The sequence below is a fragment of the Lolium rigidum genome, chromosome 3, assembly GCF_022539505.1.
Source record: "Lolium rigidum isolate FL_2022 chromosome 3, APGP_CSIRO_Lrig_0.1, whole genome shotgun sequence".
NCBI classification, from domain to species: domain Eukaryota; kingdom Viridiplantae; phylum Streptophyta; class Magnoliopsida; order Poales; family Poaceae; genus Lolium; species Lolium rigidum.
Window position 1 is genome coordinate 282,939,958 of NC_061510.1, and position 20,972 is coordinate 282,960,929.

Consider the following 20,972-nt stretch of genomic DNA (forward strand, 5'->3'; position numbering starts at 1 on the left):
CAAAAATTTCGCACGTACATCTTCATGTGCTACATACTCACAAAGTCATTTCATGAAAAATCGACATGCCATGTGGCGTGTGTAAAAAAGACAAAATTCGGTGCTGAAACAAACACTTGTCACAAGATAAATTTTCTCTTTTTCGCTTAGACTACAAAAAATATCATTTTTCGTGAAACTTGACGAATACACATATATTATGGAGATGTACATGTAAATTTTTTTATCAAAAAATTTTAACACTTAAAAATATGTTTTTATGGTTGAGGGATCATACGCACCCGGGAGCCGAATTGAGTTTCTGGACCGGTAGTACTTATTCTAGACATAGATGAAGAGGGGTCGTTGAGTTCCAGCTCTAGAACTATCCACCAGAGATCAAGCAAACACTCGAGTCTTCTCCTTGCCCAAGTACCTTGGCAAGGAGAGTTCATCGTGTTTATCCTTGTAAACACTTGTTCGTTCACCATCTATGTAATGTAGTAGGAGGTCAGGATTTTAGCTTTCGAGCAGTCCGAACCTGGGTAAAATCATTGTGTGTTTGACATGAGTTTGGTTCATACTCTTGCCGCCCCTTCACAAAAGGGGTGTCTACATCCCCGGTGTCCGCGAACGCACTCACCACAATGACATTGAAAGAGTTGTCAGATTGATTCGCCGCGATTGCAGAAGCAACAAATTAGTGCTCTAATACTAATTTCACTTAAGAAGGTTAACTTTGGTCAAAATAACACCCCGACCCATGTCCCACATGAACATCTTGATTTCTAACGGGATAGTTTAGTTTCCATGTTTACCGATTCAAAATAGGAATATCGGATTATAACAATGACATACATTTGAGAAAATACTGAACATTTTGGTCCAAGATTCATCTAAAGGCACCTCCTTCGTCTTGCAGCTGAATATTCCTATGACGGTCATATAAGTCAATACATGTGGTTAATTTTTGGTGAATCAAAATAAAGTGTAAAGTTAAGTTCTGCCCATTGGGATCCATGCTTGATGCAATAAAGGTGTTTTCGATCCTTGCCGAGTTGTATAAACTCGGATATTATTGGCTAACCCGAATCCAAATATTGTCCCAGATTCTCGGTTTAGATCCATGTTTGAAGTTGCATGTTTCGGACCGTAAAAAACCCCATTTTACACTCGTTTGCTCTCAATTTGAGTAAAAGTCTTGGAACCTAATGCAGGGATTCGTTGCATAGAAAACAAAAAATTTTCTACCGCGAGAACGCAATCTAAGCCAAGATGCAATCTAGAAGACGGGAGCAACGAGGGGATGAACGAGACTAACCCTTGAAGATTTCCAAAGCCTACGAGATTAGATCTCGTTGTTGCAGAAGATGATCACTTGCCGCTTTCAAAAGCGCGTACAAGATCTTGACGGGGCCACAATCGGGCAGCACCTCCGTACTCGGTCACACGTTCGGTGTTGATGAAGACGGCGTCCTTCTCCCCGTTCCAGCGGGCAGCGGAAGTAGTAGATCCTCCTTGAATTCCGGCAGCACGACGGCGTGGTTGCGGTGTCGATGGAGATCTCCGGCGGAGCTTCGCTAAGCGTTTGCGGGAGAGGTGGAGGAGGTGGGGCGGCTAGGGTTTGGGAGAGGGGGTGGCCGGCCACTATGGGGTGCGGCCAAGGCTATGGCTTGAGGTGGCCGGCCCCCTCCCCTTGTCCCTCATTATATAGGTGGAACACCCAAGAGTTGGTCTACAAGTCTTCGAATAAGACCCCAAACCAAAACCTTCCATATGACATGAAACCTACCCAAGGTGGGATTCCCACTTGAGGTGAGATTCCCACCTTTCCTTGGGAGGGGGTGGCCGGCCACCTTAGGTGGATTCCACCTGGGACTCCACCCCCTAGGGCTGGCCGGCCATGCTAGGTGGAGTCCCTCCGGGACTCCGCCTTCCATAGTGATTTATTCCGGACTTTTCTAGAACCTTCTAGAACCTTCCATAAATGCACCGGATCATTTTCAAACTTATAAAATGACTTCCTATATATGAATCTTATTCTCCGGACCATTCCGGAACTCCTCGTGATGTCCTGGATCCCATCCGAGACTCCGAACAAAACTTCGAACTCCATTCCATATATTCAATATCTACTAATACGACATCAAACCTTAAGTGTGTCACCCTACGGTTCGCGAACTATGTAGACATGGTTGAGAACTCTCTCCGACCAATAACCAATAGCGGGATCTGGAGATCCATAATGGCTCCCACATATTCAACGATGACTTAGTGATCGAATGAACCATTCACATACGATACCGATTCCCTTTGTCACGCGATATTTTAGTTGTCCAAGGTTTGATCATCGGTATCTCCATACCTTGTTCAACCTCGTCTCCTGACAAGTACTCTTTACTCGTACCGTGGTATGTGGTCTCTTATGAACCATTCATATGCTTGCAAGCTATTTAGACGACATTCCACCGAGAGGGCCCGGAGTATATCTATCCGTCATCGGGATGGACAAATCCCACTTGTTGATCCATATGCCTCAACTCATACTTTCCGGATACTTAATATCACCTTTATAACCACCCATTTACGCAGTGGCGTTTGATGTAATCAAAGTACCTTTCCGGTATAAGTGATTTACATGATCTCATGGTCGAAAGGACTAGGTAACTATGTATCGAAAGCTTATAGCAAATGACTTAATGACGTGATCTTATGCTACGCTTAATTGGGTGTGTCCATTACATCATTCATATAATGACATAACCTTGTTATTAATAACATCCAATGTTCATGATCATGAAACTATGATCATCTATTAATCAACAAGCTAGTTAAGAGGCTTACTAGGGACTCATTGTTGTTTACATAACACACATGTATCAATGTTTCGGTTAATACAATTATAGCATGGTATATAAACATTTATCATAAACACAAAGATATATAATAACCACTTTTATTATTGCCTCTTGGGCATATCTCCAACGAGTCTCCCACTTGCACTAGAGTCAATAATCTAGATTACATTGTAAGGTACCTAACACCCATGGCATTCGGTGTTGGTCATGCTTTGCCCTAGGGAGAGCTTTAGTCAACGGATCTGCTACATTCAGATCAGTGTGTACTTTGCAAATCTTTACTTCTCCATCTTCGATGTACTCGCGAATCGAATGATAATGCGGCTTGATATGCTTGAGCCTCTTGTGTGACCTTGGTTCTTGTGCATTGGTGATGGCACCCATGTTGTCACAATAGATGACTAGTGGGTCCAATGCACTAGGAACCACACCGAGCTCTACAATGAACCTCTTCATCCATACCGCTTCTGATGAAGCCTCTGAAGCCGCTATGTACTCCGATTCTGTTGAAGACTTCGCCACCGTGCACTGCTTCGAGCTTGCCCAGCTTACTGCAGCACCATTCAATATAAACACATACCCAGACTGAGACTTAGATTCATCAGGATCAGTGTTCCAACTTGCATCGGTGTAACTTGTTACAACGAGCTCTTGGTCACCTACATAACAAAGAAACATATCCTTAGTTATTTTCAAGTACTTCAGGATATTCTTGACCGCTGTCCAGTGTTCCATTCCTGGATCACTTTGATATCTGCTAGTCAAACTAACAACATGTGCTATATCCGGTCTAGTACATAGCATGGCATACATGATAGAGCCTCATCGCCGAGGCATAGGGGATCTGATTCATCCTTTCTCTTTCTTCTGCTAGTAGCCGGTCCTTGAGTCTTACTCAAGACCTTGCCTAGTAACATAGGTAAGAACCCTTTCTTACTTTCGTCCATTCTAAACTTCTTTAGAATCTTGTCCAGATATGTACTTTGTGAAAGCCCTATTAGGCGTCTTGATCTATCTCTATAAATCTTGATGCCTAATATGTACGATGCTTCACCAAGGTCTTTCATTGAAAAACTATTATTCAAATAAACTTTTACACTGCTTAATAGTTCTATATCATTCCCAATCAATAATATGTCATCTACATATAATATCATGAATGCTATAGAGCTCCCACTCACTTTCTTGTAAATACAGGCCTCTCCATGACACTGTATAAACCCGAAATCTTTGATCACCTTATCAAAGCGTCGGTTCCAACTTCTGGATGCTTGCTTCGATCCATAAATTGAACGCTGAAGTTTGCACACCTTGTCGGCATTTTTAGGATCGACAAAACCTTTGGGTTGTACCATATACAACTCTTCCTCAATGTCTCTATTAAGGAACGCCGTTTTGACATCCATCTCGCCAAATCTCATAATCGAAAAATGCAGCTATTGCTAACAAAATCCTCACAGATTTTAGCTTCGCTACAGGTGAGAAAGTCTCATCGTAGTCAACACCTTGAATTTGTCGAAACCCTTTGCGACAAGTCGAGCTTTATAGACGAGTAATATTACCATCAACATCTGTTTTTCTTTTGAAGATCCATTTATTCTCGATAGCCTTGCGGCTATCAGGTAAGTCTACCAAAGTCCACACTTTGTTATCATACATGGATCCCATTTCGGATTTCATGGCTTCTTGCCATTTGTTGGAATCTGGGCTCATCATCGCTTCTTCATACGTCGCAGGGTCTTCATCATTGTTGTCCACAATCATGACATTTAGACAAGGATCATACCAATCAGGAGTGGCACGTTCCCTTGTCGATCTGCGAGGTTCGAGTAGCTATCTCATTCGAAGTTTCATGATCATTATCATTAGCTTCCTCTGTTACCGATGCGAGCGGCACAGGAACAACTTCCGCATCTGCGCTACTACGATCAACGAGAGAAGATTCAGTAATCTCGTCGAGTTCTACTTTTCTTCCATTCACTTCTTTAGTGAGAAATTCTTTCTCAAGAAAGGTTCCGTTCTTAGCAACAAAGATTTTGCCTTCGGATCTGTGATAGAAAGTGTACCCTATAGTTTCCTTAGGGATCCTATGAAGACGCATTTCTCCGCTTTGGGTTCTAGCTTGTCCGGTAACTTTTTTACATAGGCTTCGCAACCCCAAACTTTAAGGAACGACAACTTAGGTTTCTTATTAAACCATAATTCATACGGTGTCGTTTCAACGGATTTAGATGGTGTCCTATTTAAAGTGAATGCAGTTGTCTCTAATGCATAACTCCAAAATGATAACGGCAAATCAGTAAGAGACATCATAGAATGAACCATATCTAAGAGAGTTCGATTACGACGTTCGGACACACCGTTTCGTTGTGGTGTTCCCGGCGGTGTCAATTGTGAAAGTATTCCGCATTTCTTTAAATGCATGCTAAACTCATAACTCAGATATTCACCTCCGCGATCAGATCATAGAAATTTAATCTTCTTGTTACGTTGATTTTCGACTTCACTTTGGAATTCCTTAAACTTCTCGAAAGTTTCAGATTTATGTTTCATGAAATAGATATACCCATATCTACTCAGATCATCTGTGAAAGTTAGAACATAACGATAACCACCACGCGAGACTACACTCATTGGTCCGCACACATCGGTATGTATGATTTCCAATAAGTCTGTAGCTCGCTCCATAATACCAGAGAATGGAGTCTTAGTCATTTTTCCCATTAGACATGCTTCGCATCTATCAAGTGACTCAAAATCAAGTGATTCAAGTAATCCATCGGTATGGAGTTTCTTCATGCGTTTCACTCCAATATGACCAAGACGACGATGCCACATATAAGTAGAATTATCATTCAATTTAATTCGTTTAGCATCAACGTTATGAACATGTGTATCACTACTACCGAGATCTAATAGAAATAAACCATTCTTCTCAGGTGCTCGACCATAAAAGATATTATTCATAAAAATAGAACAACCATTATTCTCAGACTTGAATGAATAACCGTCTTGCATTAAACAAGATCCAGATATAATGTTCATGCTCAACGCGGGTACAAAAAAACAATTATTGAGGTTTAAAACTAATCCCGAAGGTAGATGTAGAGGGAGTGTGCCGACTGCGATCACATTGACCTTGGATCCATTTCCAACGCGCATCGTCACTTCATCCTTCAATAGTCTTAGTTTATTCTTTAGTTTCTGTTTCGAGTTACAAATATGAGCAACCGAACCAGTATCAAATACCCAGGTACTAGTACGAGAACCAGTAAGATAAACATCTATAACATGTATATCAGATATACCTTCTTTCTTCTTCTTGACAAGGCCGCTCTTCAGATCAGCCAAATACTTGGAGCAATTACGCTTCCAGTGTCCCTTCTCCTTGCAGTAATAGCACTCAGCATCAGGCTTAGGGCCATTTTTAGGTTTCACAGGAGGCATGACAGCTTTCTTGCCACCCTTCTTGAATTTTCCTTTAGACTTACCCTGTTTCTTGAAACTGGTGATCTTGTTGACCATCAACACTTGGTGCTCTTTCTTAATCTCAATCTCAGCAGATTTCAGCATGGCGAAGAGTTCAGGTAACTCTTTGTTCATGTTTTGCATATTGTAGTTCATCACAAAGTTCTTATAACTAGGTGGCGATGATTGAAGGACACGATTAATCCCCGATCCGTTAGGAATCACTATTCCCAAGTCACTGAGTTTCATCGCATGCCCGGTCATGGCGAGCATGTGCTCACTAACGGAGCTGCCTTCTTCCATCATGCAGCTGAAGAAGTGTTTCGATACTTCATAGCATTCCCCGGCTGCATGAGTTTCAAAGATAGCTTTCAGCTCATTGACCAACTCATGAGGATCCTGGTGCTCAAAACGTTTTTGAAGATCGGCTTCCACACTGCATAGGATGGCACACTGAACTTGAGAGTACCGAGTTTTCCGAGTCGCGTAAACATTCTTTACTTCATCGGTTTCAGTTTCTGCAGGAGGGTCACCTAGAGGTGCATCAAGCACATATTGCAGGTTTCCACCAGCGAGGAAAATCCTCACATGACGGAACCAGTCGGTGAAGTTGCTACCGTTGCTCTTAAGCTTTTCTTTCTCTAGGAACTGGTTAAAATTAATTGGGACGCCATAATCTACAACATATATTTGCAATAGTTTAAACTAAGTTTATGACAAATTGAGTTCAAATTTTAATTCAACAAAATTAAAAACTAGGTGAACTCCCACTCAAAACAATATCCCTCGAATCGTCTTAGTGATCACACGAACCAAATCCACCACACCAAGTCCGAGCATCACGAGACAAGATGTAACTTCAATGGCGAACACTCAAAGTGTTCATCATATCAATCATATGATTCATGCTCTACCTTTCGGTATCACGTGTTCCGAGACCATGTCTGTACATGCTAGGCTCGTCAAGGCAACCTTAGTATCCGCGTGTGCAAAGCTGGCTTGCACCCGTTGTATACACTTGTTGAATCTATCATACCCGATCATCACGAGATGTTTCGAAACGACAAGTATTGGTAACGGTGCTACTAAGGATGAACACTTTATTATCTTGATATTTTAGTGAGAGGGATCATCTTATAATGCTACCGTCGCGATCTAAGCAAAATAAGATGCATAAAAAGGACTAACATCACATGCAGTTCATATGTGATATGATATGGCCCCTTTGTCTTTGCGCCTTTGATCTTCATCTCCAAAGCACGGACATGATCCCCATCATCAACGGGCATGATCTCCATCATCGTCGGCGTAGCGTCAAGGTCAATGGCGCCGTCTTCATGATTGTTCTCCCATGTAGCAAGTATTACAACTACTTTGAAATACTACTCAACATGAAATTTAAAGACAACCATAAGGCTCCTGCCGGTTGCCACAATACAATAATGATCATCTCATACATATTCATCATCACATTATGGCCATATCACATCACCAAACCCTGCAAAAACAAGTTAGACGTCTCTAATTTGGTTTGCATATTTTACGTGGTTTAGGGTTTTCGAGTGAGATCTAATCTACCTACGAACATGAACCACAACGGTGATACTAGTGTTGTCAATAGAAGAGTAAATTGAATATTCACTATAGTAGGAGAGACAGACACCCGCAAAGCCACTTATGCAATACAAGTTGCATGTCGAGTGTGGAGCAAATCTCATGATCGCGGTCATGTATAGTTAGCCCGAGCCGCTTCATCCCACTATGCCACAAAGATGCAAAATACTCAAACTAAAGACAACATAAGCATCAACGCCCACAAAACAATTGTGTTCTACTCGTGCAACCATCTATGCATAGACACGGCTCGATACCACCGTAGGGATTCGTTGCATAGAAAACAAAAAATTTCCTACCGCGAGAACGCAATCCAAGCCAAGATGCAATCTAGAAGACGGGAGCAACGAGGGGATGAACGAGACTAACCCTTGAAGATTTCCAAAGCCTACAAGATTAGATCTCGTTGTTGCAGAAGATGATCACTTGCCGCTTTCAAAGCGCGTAGAAGATCTTGACGGTGCCACAATCGGGCAGCACCTCCGTACTCGGTCACACGTTCGGTGTTGATGAAGACGACGTCCTTCTCCCCGTTCCAGCGGGCAGCGGAAGTAGTAGATCCTCCTTGAATTCCGGCAGCACGACGGCGTGGTGGCGGTGTCGATGGAGATCTCCGGCGGAGCTTCGCTAAGCGTTTGCGGAAGAGGTGGAGGAGGTGGGGTGGCTAGGGTTTGGGAGAGGGGGTGGCCGACCACTATGGGGTGCAGCCAAGGCTATGGCTTGAGGTGGCCGGCTCCCTCCCCTTGTCCCTCATTATATAGGTGGAACACCCAAGAGTTGGTCTACAAGTCTTCGAATAAGACCCCAAACCAAAACCTTCCATATGACATGAAACCTACCCAAGGTGGGATTCCCACTTGAGGTGGGATTCCCACCTTTCCTTGGGAGGGGGTGGCCGGCCACCATAGGTGGAGTCCACCTGGGACTCCACCCCCTAGGGCTGGCCGGCCATGTTAGGTGGAGTCCCTCCGGGACTCCGCCTTCCATAGTGATTTATTCCGGACTTTTCTAGAACCTTCCATAAAAGCACCGGATCATTTTCAAACTTATAAAATGACTTCCTATATATGAATCTTATTCTCCGGACCATTCCGGATCGGGGTGGGCGTTCGGTCATGACCAAAAATTTGGTCTTTGTATTTCGGTCTATTTTGAATTCGGTCCTCTAGAAATAAAGACCGAAAATTACTTGTCAATTTTACTACCCGAAAAATTCGGGTACCCGATAATTCGGGTTCGGTTCGGTCATGACCGAACTTTGTGATAGTTGTTGTCAACACAAAACTTGGAGAGTATTTGGTGAAAGTTCTGGGGCAACAGTTCCGTAGTAACTTTTTTTTTCAATGCATGTATTCGTATCAGTTTGCAAGAACAAATATTAATAGTGTCATAATATAGCAGTTTGATCAACATTCATATTATCCGGTTCATACTTCATAGGTCACATATTTATGAATTTTCAGCCAACAATAAAAGAATACAACCATACATGTCAATAGTCACAAGCTCATAGTCACAGACTAACAAATGACAACATAAAGTATATTTTGGACAACAAAAGGTTAAGGCCAAACCTGTCCAATCAAGAATTGGGCCTCTCAAACATAAAATTCGGTCAGTTCGGTCTATTCGGTTATCACGAACAAAGTGACTGAATTGACTGGACTAAATTCGGTCTAAAAAATTTGCTACCCATTTTTTGATCGGTCTTTTCGGTTTCGGTCTTTTCGGGTTCGGTCTCGGTCTTTTCGGGTTCGGTGTTCGGTCATCGGTTTTTATGCCCACCTCTAATTCCGGAACTCCTCGTGATGTCCTGGATCCCATCCGAGACTCCGAACAAAACTTCAAACTCCATTCCATATATTCAATATCTACTAATACGACATCAAACCTTAAGTGTGTCACCCTACGGTTCGCGAACTATGTAGACATGGTTGAGAACTCTCTCCGACCAATAACCAATAGCGGGATCTGGAGATCCATAATGGCTCCCACATATTCAACGATGACTTAGTGATCGAATGAACCATTCACATACGATACCGATTCCCTTTGTCACGCGATATTTTACTTGTCCGAGGTTTGATCATTGGTATCTCCATACCTTGTTCAACCTCGTCTCCTGACAAGTACTCTTTACTCGTACCGTGGTATATGGTCTCTTATGAACCATTCATATGCTTGCAAGCTATTTAGACGATATTCCACCGAGAGGGCCCAGAGTATATCTATCCGTCATCTGGATGGACAAATCCCACTGTTGATCCATATGCCTCAACTCATACTTTCCGGATACTTAATCCCACCTTTATAACTACCCATTTACGCAGATGGCGTTTGATGTAATCAAAGTACCTTTCCGGTATAAGTGATTTACATGATCTCATGGTCGAAAGGACTAGGTAACTATGTATCGAAAGCTTATAGCAAATAACTTAATGACGTGATCTTATGCTACACTTAATTGGGTGTGTCCATTACATCATTCATATAATGACATAACCTTGTTATTAATAACATCCAATGTTCATGATCATGAAACTATGATCATCTATTAATCAACAAGCTAGTTAAGAGGCTTACTAGGGACTCATTGTTGTTTACATAACACACATGTATCAATGTTTCGGTTAATACAATTATAGCATGGTATATAAACATTTATCATAAACACAAAGATATATAATAACCACTTTTATTATTGCCTCTTGGGCATATCTCCAACACCTAAGTATTTATCACGGATAAGTTCATGTCACATTGCATCATCATTAGCTAGTTTGAACAATCATTTTGATAGTATGTTTCTGTTTTGTTCCAAAGCCATGGACGCCTAGCCCTAGCCCCTTGATCTTTGGTCCAAGATAACATAGTACTCCACTTGTCTTGTCAATATTTTCTTTTTTGTTTGTCATTTTGCCAACAGAATCTAGAGCTGAAGAGTTTGTCGTGTTAACACCTCTTTAGGGACACAAAAAGAAGAGCATGTTCGTCGAGAAACTACTAAATACCGATAAAACCAGGAGATAATTGCTTGCCATTCCAGCTACTTTGTTCTTTTGCAAAATGCTTCCCCCCAATTCAAGTTATAGAGAGGATGTAACTGAGTTAGAATTTGCAAATGGAAGTGAGCCTTTTCGCAACCAAACATGATAGTGTATTTATCACCTATTTACTGCGCATTGTCGAAGCAAAAGATCCCACTCCTATACAAGTCTTTTTTAAAACCTAAGGGTTGCTCTAAATGTAAGTTTTGTCCTTTTCAATGTTCATTCATACTGCAGAGTGGATAATTCAATGGACGACATTATCTCTCGGTTGTAATTACCAACATATTGGTCACTAATTAGACTACTTGTCTGACTAATAGAAAAAAAGCTTTCGAATAGTTAACATGGTAGACGGTTCAAGTGATGAGACACGAGCCACGAGTACCAAAACCGATCAGCACCACCCCGTGATTTCTGTGAAGTGAAGAGCATCATGGCATGATAATTGAAACATAATAATGGTGCGGTGGTGGAGGAGAGAGAATCCCCGGCGCGTGGGCCTGAAATCAGGGCAGTCTTCTTGGACCAAAGCCATTGATTTTCTAGGGCAAATCTTCTCACTCCCAACCAAGACCCACCACCACCTTGTCCAAACTCCCTCCCATGTCCCTCCAGCTCAATCCCCAATTAAAAAATCCTACTACTCAGTAAGCACGCAGATTAAACTAAAACTAAACCACTCTCGCAGGGCACGAGCGAGCAGAGAAAGGGAGGAGGACTGCTGCCCAGCCCGGCCTCCACCACACTGTGGGCGCAGCGGCGAGGGAGATCCTGAAATCTCTCTCCCCGGAGACTCGCCGCATTGCTCGGACTCCGCGCCTTCGCTGCCCCGCGCGCCCGCCGGGTTCCGGTAGGTTCCGGGCCCTAAAGGCGCCGCCTTTTTTGAAATTTGCTGATCTGTTCATACCATTGTAGGACCGACCTGTCTATTGCTTCTCCGTAGGTGCAGATTCGTGCCGTTCGATCCGGTTTGGTGCCGCTGCGGCTCCCCCCCCTCCGGTAAGTAGTCAGTAGCGGGTGGGAAATGGTGGGACTGTTCTAGGCTCTAGCACGTTATTGATTTGTTCCTAGATTTGCGCATGGAAAACGGAATGTCGCTTTTCTTTACAATGCTAGTGTTCCCGATTCGGTCCCAGCGCCAAGCTGCGATTTTGTTTCCGCAAATTGATCTGGTTATTTCATAAAATTTCCTCGGCTCAGCCACCTCCTTCCCCCTTGTTGATCTCAGCTGAACCCTTGGCTGCGAGGCGCTGATCTGCCAAACGTGACCTGCCCCAGAGAATGCCGGTCGTCGACTTCCCTTGAGAGGAAATCCCAGACGGTGAGTTATTTCCTTACTGTCTTTGCTTCACTTAGTTATGTGAACCTGTCTGTCAGCGTCATGGCCATCACCTGAAACTTATCTGAACCTGCTTACACTTCGCACCCTTTTTTAGTTTTTCGAGGGTATGCATGGTGGCTAAACTTTGAGTTAGCATGCTGTTCGAATTTAATTTGTTGCGGGCAAGTGGGTGATATAATTTGTTGCATTTGCGTGATTGCTTAGAAGGGGCAATTCAAAGTGCATGCTTTGTACATTGCTTTTATTTTATTTTCTGGCAAACAAGAAATGTTCTTGATGCTCCATTTAGACAGACCGGGAGATAGAATGTTCAGAGAAGAGAATGGACAAAGAAATTACTAAAGCATATAATAGAAAATAGAGACTTCCTATTCTTCGGTAGCATCTTATGATAATACTATCTGCGAAGTTAGAAAATGGCAATCAATGCTTGCTCCAGCTAATAGATGCAAAAAAAAAATCTGAATGAGGCTGCCAGTTGTCTCGTTATGTCTCCTAAAAACACCATCATTGTGTTGAGCCAGTTTGTTATATAGTAAAAAGACAATTATTTATGTAAACACATGTTCTTCCCGAGTTCTCAATTTTCCAGATTCTTCTTTCTACTGATTGTATCTGCAGTGCTGAGTTTTGGAACCGTTGAACCCAATGTTCATTGTTAATTATTTATCACTTGTCCCAGTTATATGTTTAAAGGTTCCATCAGTTCAGTAAACATAAATAATCTGCTGGCTTTCTTCAAGTTTTTTATATTTTAAAAGTACATTTATGACTTAAGAGGCAGTAAAAGTACTTAGTCAATTCAATTGTTGGCACTTGGCAGCTCACCCATTCTGATATGCGATATTGGATCATTAGAACCTACTTGTTTGGAGCAAACCAGATGCTTTAGTTGATAACCTTCTATCTATCGTGTTATTTGTTATGATAGCAAAATAGTCCCAAATTAGGCAGACTGCAGTCATATCGGTTCTACCTGTAAAATTTCGCAGTCCCTTTTTAGTGCTGGTTGGCTCTGTATACTTTTTCTATGCTATAGATTCTTGAATGAGAATTCACAGAAATGAACTCTCTCACTTTTCAATGAATGAAGTATAAAGGCCTTTTGCGTTTTCTCAAAAAAAGAAAATTGACAGAAACAGGCTACCTATTTTCTATCCGTATTCATATTTTATAACATCACTATCAGGAAACATCCCTAGATTAGTATATGTAATGACCTGCCATGCCAAAGTTTCTATTTTTGTGAAAAGAGGCATTATCATTCACATATTAATATTGAAAGATCTACTCCCTCTGGCCCTAAATACTTGTTGCAGATTTAGGCTAAAATTCATTGAATCTGCGATTCATTGAATCTGCGACAAGTATCGACAAGTATTTAGAGCCAGAGAGAGTACCTAGTTTTATCTGTACTTTAGTCCATGAGTTTCGTATTCTACTCATTGACATTGGATTGCACTTTACATCCACTTCCCACTTCATGCATCTATTTCTCCATCATCTGTTCATATTATTTCTCAGGTATACATTTAGTGTTATTTAGTTATATCAGACATTCAGACTTCAATATTTTGGATTGATTACTGCAGGTACTTCCTTTTAGTCTGTCACAGCATATCTGATTCTTCAGTTATGGCATCCACGGTTGAAGGGTGTGTTGGTCCCAGTGAGCTTCACCTAAAGAAAGAACTTACTGCCTTGCGAAAGGCACGGTTCTTGCGTGATCCTGAAACATGCTCATCCTGGAGAGGCCCAATGAGTTCTAGGTCATGCATGACAAATTCTAGCATTATGAATCACCATGAGATTTTTGGTAATTTAACACAAAAGAACACAGAGCCAGCCATCGTGCCTCCAAAAAGTGAAAAGAAAAGGAAAAATGTTTATCTATACAATTGGAGGCATCACTCTAACAAATCCAGTGAAAGTGGGATAAAGTTTGACGAGGATAATATGAGCCTGGAAAGCCCGTGCATTTCTAATGTTATGGACTCTAGGAGTGACACATGTCTGGATGTTCCTGTTAGCATATACAGTGTCCAAGGCTCAAACTCAGGCACTCCTGTTAAAAGAACTGTTAGGAGGGTGAGGAGGAGTTCATTCTCAAAGAAGGGAGCAATGAGAAATTCAACAGTTTCAAAGTTGCTAGACCTCCATGTTAACTCTGGTGAGCAATCTGAGGATACAGAGACTTATAACTCGGAGAATCACGAGCTGCTTCAGAAGGCAGGCTACTTTTCTCGCTCTACATCACCGCTGTTTCCTGCTTCTGGATGTCTCAGCTCATCGAATCCCTCTAAGCTGTTGAAAATGGCAAGAAGAGAAGGGTCTTCCTTTTCTTGCACTCCGGTCTCCACTAGTTCTTACTACAGGTACAGAGGCAGGAATCCCAGCACTGTCGGTTCATGGGATGCAACAACTGCTGCTTCACTTGATGAAGATGGGCTGAGAAGTCAAAGGTGTGCCATTCCATATTGGTCAAAGAGGAGTAAACATAAAGGATCTGAAAGAAGTTGTTCTCCTTCATTATCTGATACACTTAGAAGAAAAGGAAGCAGTCTGTTGTGTGGAAGTCGGACAATGCACAGAAGGAAGAGATCATCTGGCTCCAATAAATGTGGATATCTTAAAAAATCTTCCCAAGGTGAGCCACTCTTGGGGGACAGTTGCCATTTTTCGTATTCATCATTTGATTCAGCAAGCGAGGGAGTTTCAACCATATTTGGAGAACTAGATTTAGAAGCTTTAAGCCGATTAGATGGCAGAAGATGGTCAAGCTGTAAAAGTCAGGATGGAATTGCTCTGCCTGTGAGTGGGGCTGATCATGCAGTTTCAGACCAGAGAAGCTTGAGCCAGAAGTACCGGCCAAGGTCATATCATGAAATAGTTGGTCAAAACTTTGTAGTACAGTCACTTAGTAATGCTATCATAAGGGAGAGAATAGCCCCAGCATATCTGTTTCATGGGCCTCGTGGGACAGGAAAGACTTCTGCCGCGAGAATATTGTCCGCAGCTTTAAGCTGCATTGCTAATGGAGAGAATAAGCCCTGTGGGACTTGTGTGGAGTGTACTGACTTCTTCGCCGGAAATGGAATTAATCTAATTGAAGTTGATGCTAGCAATAGAAAAGGTATAAACAGAATTAGGCACTTGATTGAAAATATACCAGCATCAGCAACTTCTTCGCAGTACAAGGTGTTTGTTGTTGATGAATGCCATATGGTATCTTCTAAAGTCTGGTCAGCATTCATGAAATTTCTTGATGAACCATTACCTCGTGTTGTCTTTATATTCATAACAATAGACCCTGAAAACCTCCCTCGGGCTGTCATATCACGTTGTCAGAAATACATGTTTTCAAAGATCAAAGACATTGACATAGTATGCCGGTTGAGGAAAATCGCTGTCAAGGAAAATCTTGATATTGAATTGGCAGCTTTAGATTTAATAGCGCTAAATTCAGATGGATCGCTAAGAGATGCAGAGACAATGTTAGATCAGTTGAGTTTACTGGGGAAGAAGATAACACCTTCACTTGTAAATGATCTGGTAAGTCATTTTTAGGTCATGCACTAACTTTTTGAATTTTCATGTGCTTTGTTAGTAGTACTGTTTGCTTCTTTGAGGGTTTCTTTGTTGTGGCTTGCACATGTCTAAATGGAGACTTTAATCTACGAAGTTGCTATGTTTGGGTTTGATTAATAGATCATGGATGCGCTAATAGGATTATGACATTATTACTCTCTCTGTTCCAATGAATAAGGTGTGTAAATTTAGTCAAAAGTCGACGACATCTAAGTTCGACCAATGTTTTAGACAAAAATATGATCATTTATGATGGCAAATCAATATTAATAGATTCACCATAAAATGAATTTGTATTTATTTTATATTGTAAGTGTTGATATTTTCTTCGATATATTTGGTCAAACTTAGTAAGGTTTGACTTTTGAAAAAATTTATATGCTTATTCATTGGAACAGTAGTACCATACAACATGTATATGTCTGCCCAAGTATCTTGTTTAGATTCACACTCTTCCCTACAGTTTATGAGTGTTAGCTTTATGTTCTGTCTGGAATAAACATTAACAATTTACTCTTTCGGACTATTTAAAAGTGGATTCATTTTTGCAAAATAGTGTACTAATTTTTTTACTTCACCATGCATGAGGCCTTTCTTGGAGTATGTTTTATCGAGCCGTATTCCAACTTTTGCTTATCCAAACAAAATTCTGTAGAGATTACCATATAATGATGATCAAGATTACCTTCAGAGGTTGGAGCAACCTCTCGGATATGCACTGTGGTGGAATGCCGAATCAGAGATTTTCTGTAGCAAACTGAAATCCGGAATGACAACCCCAGCAACAAAACCATCCAGCAGCTAGCTTATACTAAAATCAACTGAACTTGATCTGTTAAACGAATCCAACATGAAAAATACTTCTTTTGTTTGCACTTTTGCTAAATATCAGTACTTATCCTATCCAAATTAGTCACACTTAAATTGGAATTACATTTTGTAGGTTGGGGTTGTTTCAGAGGAGAATTTGCTTGATCTTCTAGAGATAGCCATGTCATCAGACACTGCTGAAACAGTCAAAAGGTCCAGAGAACTGATGGATTCTGGTGTTGATCCGATGGCATTAATGTCTCAGTTAGCTGGACTCATAATGGACATCATTGCTGGGACCTATAGATTAGCTGACCCTACGAGCGGTGAAGGAAACGGTGGTCGAAATAGTGAGTATTTCAACTTATGGGTGCAATTCTTTCAATTCATAATCTTTTGATTTATTATCATTTATGCTTAACTTCATATCGTACTTTGCAAGAATCATTCAGTGTCAGCTGACTGAGTGAACTAGTTTGATCTCTCATTTTTATATACTGGGACTCATGGAACTGATGATTTTATGCCCACGTGTTATCAGTTTTGTTGGTCTTTTCGAATTGCTGAACACAAGTAAATGATTTTGTCAGCTAAAGTCTACTAATACTTGAGTCTTATCTTGCATTCTGGTTGCAATAGTAATGCTTCTGACTTAATTTCTTGCTAATGAGATGACTCTAGCTACTCGTGGGAACATACCACTATGGCATGATCTACTTGGATCTTATTCGATGGATATCATTTTTCCTTATTTATAGTCTGACATTTTTGTATTTTGTCTGACATTGACTCGTAATGACTTCAAAATGTGCATATCCCACTGTCATATGTTCTTTACCGTTAAGCATATGACAAGACTTGGTCAGAAACAGTAGAATGGTAAGTGTATTACTCAGTGAGCTGTATTTCTTCTGAATAACTATGAGAAGAACAAAATGGATGGCGTTTTCTTATGATGTAATATACTCCTACAGAAAAAAATGGTCATATATTTTTTGCACAAAAGTTAATGGCTTTGGTTGTGCATGCAGTTACTAGTATCATTGCAACTACCAATAGAAGTATTTGATCACTTTTGTGCAAATTTCCCTGGTGCTAACAAACATATTACAAATTAATACAACCACTTCCCTGGAAGGCTATTTTCTTATTCATCTAAACGGATAAGTAGTAAACATTATTGTGTGCCACCACCTCATCATTTATTTTGTTGCTCTGTCTAATGTTTTAGCACTTTTGCCTTCTGTAGTAACTGATGCCGAGTTAGAAAGATTGCAACAAGCATTGAAGATTCTATCTGATGCTGAAAAGCAGTTAAGACTATCCAGTGAGCGTTCGACATGGTTCACTGCAGCTTTGCTCCAGCTTGGTTCTGGCCGTGATTCAGAAACTCATTCTAGAAGCAGCAGTAAACAAAGCGGTAAAGCAGCTAGTGAGACCATGTTGGACGCAGTAAGAGAATCCTCTGCAAGCAGGAGTGCCTCTCATCCATTGTTCACTATTCGTGGTTCAAGGAATGCAATGGACCACAGAACAGCCAGTGGGCACTCAAGTCCTCATGGTCTTGCTTCGTTATCTTCCCGGATGAGGCCCAGTGACAACCTAATTTATGGGCAATGTAGATCTGTTGATAGAGTTTTACTGGATTCTGCTCAAACAAGAAATTCTACTGAGCAGGGGCCTATAATTAATGGAAGCTCAGACAGCCTTGTTCAAATTTGGAGAGCATGTATAGAAAACTGTCACTCTAAGACATTGCGGCAGCTACTCTGTGATCATGGGAAACTAGCATCCATCAAAGAATATGAAGGTAGGTATATACAATGTATTAGCAGACATACACATGCAGTGCCCATGTTCTCCAGTATAAAGATAATGTCAAAGTTTTGGAAATTTCTCAGTTTTTTTAAGTCCGTTATTGTTGCACAATTTGAAGCAATTTAGACAAAAAATATGACAGCCATAATTTTTTTTGTAACAATACATCACATGGAGAGGCAAATAATGTAACTAATCATAGTTTCACAACTAAGAAATGTGAAATAGGTTGTGCAATCAATCATAATTTGAAAATAGGGGTTGTAAAGAGTAACTAGTAAGGTGTTACTGAAAGATTAATTGCAATTAGGATACAATTTTCCTATATCCAATTTAACTTTTTTAGCCATTAGATTAGGTTGGATGGCTAAGATGATTTTCGTCAGAGCCTAACTCGTACCTCTTATATTGGTATCGATATATGTAATGTTTTCTTTCTTGTGCTTACATCATTATGAAATTTTGGACCTTCATCAAATGATTCTACCTTTTGGGTTAATCCAAATTAGACCTACTATAGTCACCCTGTGACCTAACAGGTTCAGCATATTTCATACTAAATTTGAACTAAACATGTAATTTGAGCACTTCAAAGGATTTAAACAATTTGGTTTAAACTGAAATACCATGAATGTTGACAAGACGAAAAGAAAGGTTTCCTTTTCTTTATTTTATGTGTAACTAGCACATGACTAATACGAAAAATATATGCTGTTCTTATGCATAAAGATGAATTGATGAACTTCCATTACAGGCTATTTAGTTGCTTTCATATCATTTGAGGACAGCAAAATAAAGTCTCGAGCTCAAAGATTTGTGAGCAGCATCCGAAACTCAATGGAGACAGTACTGAGATGCAACGTGGAAGTCAAAGTCGGTTTAATGTCAGAATTTCTTGCTGGACAACTCAAGCTTGAGAACGACCTGGAAGAAAGAGTTGAGTCTGATGTCTTGAGTTGCTCAACAAGCAGTGACCGACTAAAGGGAATTCTGAACCCGCCTAGAAGTTTAGGTTATTCGGAAGAAATCGATAAAAAGCTGGAGAAATACAGCAATGCTTCAGCTGCTGGTGGAGGAGTGCAACCAGATATCACTCAAGGAAATACAGGAATGCATAGAACTAGAGGGCAAGAAGTCCCCACCGAACGGTCAAAAACAGCAACTGTTGAGGAGCAAAGGTTAGAGAGTGCATGGCTCCAAGCTGTTGAAAAACACACACCCGGTGCGAGACCTGAGAAAAATCAAGTTGTACCACAAACTGGTGGTGGTCAGTACCAGAGGAAATCCTCAATGGCGACTGTTGTGCCCTCAAGGAATATTGACAAGGATTTGAGTAATGGATTGAGAGCTTTAAAGATCAGTGACAGTCATGGTCCCCAGAAGGACCGAAATGTTGGAAGGGAGAACGGATTCGTTATTTCACCAAGCCTCTTGCACAGCAATAATGATTTGGCAAATTGTGACAACGAGAGTGTGTAAGTAATAAACTAATTTTTTGATATGGTTTTTTACATGAATTCAGCATTTATATTGTCCTAAGAACGGAAAGTCTTTACCAGTAAAAAGAAATAAATGCTTGCTTGCAAATGAAGTTCTTGTTTTTTCGTCACATCAGCTGATGCAACTTTAGAAATCAACACTGCAGTCAGTTTAGACTAAGGATTGTTAGTTTGTTATTCTGACTTTAATTTGGTGGTTCTCCTGCATTGTCCAAACTTGGCTACATCTAGTAGATACTCAGTTTCTAATTATAATAATGCATATTCTTAGCTTTTTATGAGATTTAAATATATGTATATTTTTGTAGTGTCTCCGAGTCTGGAGCACCTGGTTGCCATGGCCTCTTCCCCTGCTGGAAAACTGAAAAATCAAAAAGAGGAAAGGTAAGATCAGAATCGACATTTACCCATTTCTTTTGGTCTGTCTCACCTCACAACTACTTGTGATATCTCTTTGCATTTCAGGCAAAACGACAGACTCGTTTGAAGCCATCTTAATCTTGGAATTTTCGAAATGACTACCGTTGTCTGCGTTATGGAAGACAGTTGCGAAACTCAAGAGATTAGGTTGTGTTTGCAACCTCTAATCTTGCCTGATGCGCTCTGCTGATGCAAGATCGCGGCCTTTTTGACACGGTAACTTGGCAGAGCTAAGTTTTGGTTGCTGAGCAGAACCGTTGATAGGAATGCAAATATCAGAAAGTCGATCTTGTCAATCTATGCTTCTTTTATTGTTATACAAAAATTTCAATATGTAATCCGTCGCCAAACTATAGCTGAGGTGCGTTGCTGGGAAACATTAGATAGTTTATTGAGCAAGCTTGTTCTAGGTTTTTAGTGCATTGTTTCTTGCAGATAGTTGTTTGTATTTTAATGTACTCGACAGCAGTTCAGTACACATCCCTTTGTTTATTGTGGCAACCACTTCTGTTGAAAAAACAGAGAA

The 20,972-nt window shown here is 40.8% G+C and overlaps 1 protein-coding gene across 1 annotated transcript; it reads left to right on the forward strand.

Annotated features, from left to right (window-relative positions):
* The first annotated feature begins 13,946 nt into the window (after window positions 1-13,946).
* Window positions 13,947-20,589, forward strand: LOC124703495 (protein STICHEL-like 1). The gene is made up of 6 exons (XM_047235701.1): window positions 13,947-15,863; window positions 16,843-17,059; window positions 17,959-18,519; window positions 19,282-20,002; window positions 20,335-20,410; window positions 20,492-20,589. Exons 1-6 carry the CDS (start codon window positions 13,947-13,949, stop codon window positions 20,522-20,524), a joined length of 3,525 nt encoding a protein of 1,174 aa, XP_047091657.1. The 3' UTR covers window positions 20,525-20,589.
* The last annotated feature ends 383 nt before the right edge of the window (window positions 20,590-20,972 follow it).